Source organism: Limulus polyphemus, unplaced genomic scaffold (genome assembly GCF_000517525.1).
Source record: "Limulus polyphemus unplaced genomic scaffold, Limulus_polyphemus-2.1.2 Scaffold5236, whole genome shotgun sequence".
Classification (NCBI taxonomy): domain Eukaryota; kingdom Metazoa; phylum Arthropoda; class Merostomata; order Xiphosura; family Limulidae; genus Limulus; species Limulus polyphemus.
In genome coordinates this window covers 55,177-59,045 of record NW_013670846.1, presented here as the reverse complement: position 1 = coordinate 59,045, position 3,869 = coordinate 55,177, and the positions used below count along the sequence as shown (strand labels likewise).

The window sequence follows — 3,869 nt, the reverse complement described above, 5'->3', positions numbered from 1 at the left end:
GAATCCAACGAAAATATTAAACAGGAGCATCAAGTTTAAACCATATCATTTCTATGCTAAACTCTTGAAGGGATTTTCATCTTCTTCAAATACGTTTCGGCCCGGCATAGCCAGGTGGTTAGGGCACTCGACTCGCAATCTGTGGGTCGCGGGTTCGAATCCCCGTCACACCAAACATGCTCGCCCTTTCAGCCGTGGGGGCGCTATAATGTGACGATCAATCCTACTATTCGTTGGTAAAAGAGTAGCCCAAGAGTTGGCGGTGGGTGATGATGACTAGCTGCCTTCCCTCTAGTCTTACACTGCTAAATTAGGGACGGCTAGCGCAGATAGCCCTCGTGTAGCTTTGCGCGAAATTCAAAGGAAACAAACAAACAATAACCTTTATGTATTATTATGAGTTATGAAATCACCGATATTCAGTTTGGCTCTGAATTTGCGATACTATAATTGAAGTGTAGCGTAGTTACTTCCGTGTTTCGTACCTGTTTCCGACACGTGATGGGCAGAACACAGATAGCCAATTGTGTAGATTTGTGCTTAATTACAAACAAACAAACCTGTTTCTGAGTTTAGGTTACCCCAAAATTGCGCATTTATTTTGATTTTCACCACCTCGTTCTTAAATTTGCACAGGGGTCCGTACCTATCAAAGGCTGCTCCAGTTTGAAACGTATATATCAGTATCTCCTTCCTAGGGTCTTTCAAATAACAGATCATTCATGATGTTGAAAGCAAATTTTGAACACCAAGAATGATTTGTTGAAAGCAAATTTTGAAAATTAATTTTAAATTATAATATCTTAATATCTCTAGAGATACGTGACTATTAACATTTAGATATAAATTTATAAATGTTATTTTTTAATACAACTATCTGGGCAGTGTATACTTGACCATTAGACTTAATTTCGAAAGTTTTTCACGTTATATTAGTAGCCTAAGGCTGGAAACATATTCTCGAACTTACACAGTATAAGTTGTTTAATAACAACGTGATGATATTACAATAGCTTTAATAACTGTAAAATTATAAACCATCCTACATGATTTACCCCTAACAGATTCTTGCTTCTTTGAGTTATCAGGTTGAATCATAAGATTTAGAATTTGGTATTACTATCAATCGTAACAACATAATATCAAACTAGGAAGTCACCTGGTGATAAATTTATGGAGCGCTATGAACTGGTTATTCTTGTTATTCTCGTATCTGTTTGTTGGTAGCTAAGCGACCTGACGAGTCACATAAACAAGTTTAGTTTCGTGTTCGATTGTCGTCAATAAAAATGCTAAGTTTATATATGATATTGTATTGCAAGAACTTAGAGGTGGTCTAATGTTATTGTGGAATTCTTGGAGGTCGATCACAAGTATCAGTGATAATCCCTAAGCCTAAGGTTAGGTTTTGTTTTAAAACTAAGTATAAATGTATATTTATTTATACTAACAATTTTTAGGGCTAGTTTAAAAATAAAAGTTTAAGTTATGATAGGCCGTTGAAAATCTATTAGTATTATTGTTAATGTTCAGTCTTGCTTATTTTACATTCGCATATATTAACCAAACATGAGATATAAACTAAAGATAGTATTAACAATGAATCTCTTGGTCCATTAACTTAAACTTTAGTTTAAGTTTAAAGAAAAACACTCAAATCAAGCCCTCGTCTAACGTTTTGCATTGTATTTTAAATTACAAGGGCCTGTGGTGACATTGAACATTTTCTAATAAATTAACATTCCTTTTTTCCTTAAGTCGAGAGACTTCATTATTGAGGTAATCGTATTAGCTTAGGACAAAGAAGGAATAACAGTTATTTATTTTAGCAGTTTATAATATATTGATAACTCTCCTACTATCAGTGTCTAGTTTAATAATTTTGTTACCTTTTAAATTTTATATATATCTTTTACAATGCTAAAATAATTTCTTCAAATTAAAATCATAATTTCAAGTGAAGTAGCTCAAATAAATCAGTAACTGAATTTTATGTAGTCATAACTACATCAGTAAAATTATCCTTCTAACCTTACTCTCCTTTTTATTGATATCTATAGCATTTTAGTCAGCATGTGTATTCCATAAATAATTTAAAACTGTGAACAATCCCCCGAGATTGTTAAAACTGTGAAAGTAGGGATTTTTACACGATTTAGTTGATCACCTTCAGTATCCTCTCGAGTTGTAACAGTAGTTTCCACAGTTCATCCATTTTTCGTACATCATTAGCTCTCCTAAATTCTGATTGATACTATTAAAATAGTTTTGTAGGATACAAACTGTTTGTTGTAAGTCCTTTTTCTTTGGGGTCAAGTACAACTTTTTTCTTTGCACTTAAAAAATCATTACTGTGGATATAATAAATGGGGTTTCGACAATAAGGTTTTCTGCCTGTAATAATCTTATTAGTAAGTTATTAATAGTGACATTATGTCATAGTATCTTTACATAGTAAATTTTAACCATGTATAACTTCTCAAAATGACTAAAAACAGAAAAACTTTAGCTCTATTCATGTGTCAAGGCATCTAAGAATAGTGGGCTCCTTACCTTAGGAAGAACATTGAATTGTTGGAAAGGTTTGGGAGAAATGCTTAGATGATGCGTGGCTGGAGAGGTTATCATATATAAGTACAGGTTAACATCTCTTTAAAATTGTTAAAAAAAAGAGTTAGAGAGGATCTGATTGAGGTTTTTAAGATTGTTAATGGAATTGAGAGTGTTGATGCATCGTCTTTTTTTGTACTTAATGTTGAGAATGTTAGGACTAGAGTACAACACGAATATAATTGCAAGGGTGGGAGTCATCTTCAGCCGAGATAATTTTATTTTTCTAAATGTTGGTCTTTTTTTAATTGGTTGCCTTCAGATGTGGTGAAGGCAGTAAATATAGGGGAAGGCTTGATAGATACTTGAATGATAAAGGCCATATTTGAGTTGTTTCTTTCGTTGTTTAATTTAGTGGATGGAACAGCCCAAGTCTCTTGTTGTCATTCAATGTTATGTTGCTAATATTCTTCAGACAACTAGACATCTTAAGTTTTTGGTGAGTTGTGTGTGTTGCTAATGGATCTATAGATGTAGAATGTGTATATAAAACTCATTATGAGAGTGTTAAAATAACTGTTACATTTGGTATGCTAAAGTGAATATACCTGTGTATAATGCAGTGAAAATTGATGTTCAAAACACAACTAGACTTTGACTTAGTTGAAGGGGGGGTGGCATTTGTTGAGTGAGAAATGCATTAATGGATTAATCACAGGATGATATAGAGAAGATGATGTGTGATGAACTTACAAATATCCTAAAGTTTAAGTTCGTAATCGTGCACTTCGGTAGAGTACATTTTTACAAATTTCAGACAAAATTAGTAATAAATAATAAGTTTATTTTTTTACATATCGTTTATAAGTTTTATCCGTTTCTGCGATTATTTCAGAAATGTCTGCTCGTGGGTCATATTTTGAATTTTCTTATCATGTTGAAAACCTGCTGTTCAAAGGACTTGGTTCGTCAACAGTTGGAGGTGAGTAGGAAAGACAATTAGAGTGATAGACATTAAAAATATACTCTGATATCTTTGTAGTTTTGACATGCTTTTCATCATCCTTTCAAACATGAAGCCATTTATAAAGGGGAGTCGGTAAAAATCTTTGTGGTTAATTCTCTAGGGTTTACTAAGTGGTCTAAAATGTAGTGCTAGAAATTACAACTAAAACTTTATTTTTCCATAACCCCTTGAATGTATAGAGAAAACAAAAGAAGTTACGTGCAGAACTTAAAAGTTTATTTAAGAACTAATATTTTTATATCTCTCTCTCTCAGCTTTTTAATCAGAACAGATGTGGGTGTATGAAAATATT

The 3,869-nt window shown here is 32.7% G+C and overlaps 1 protein-coding gene across 1 annotated transcript in view; it reads left to right on the top strand.

The window, feature by feature from the left end:
* The first annotated feature begins 1,196 nt into the window (after nt 1-1,196).
* LOC111089106 (probable low affinity copper uptake protein 2) overlaps nt 1,197-3,869 on the top strand; it is a 15,353-nt gene continuing 12,680 nt past the window's right edge. The window contains exons 1-2 of the mRNA XM_022400915.1: nt 1,197-1,400; nt 3,446-3,532. Of these exons, the coding sequence (XP_022256623.1) occupies nt 3,448-3,532 (85 nt within the window). The 5' untranslated portion in view covers nt 1,197-1,400; nt 3,446-3,447. The remainder of the gene's footprint in view (nt 1,401-3,445; nt 3,533-3,869) is intronic.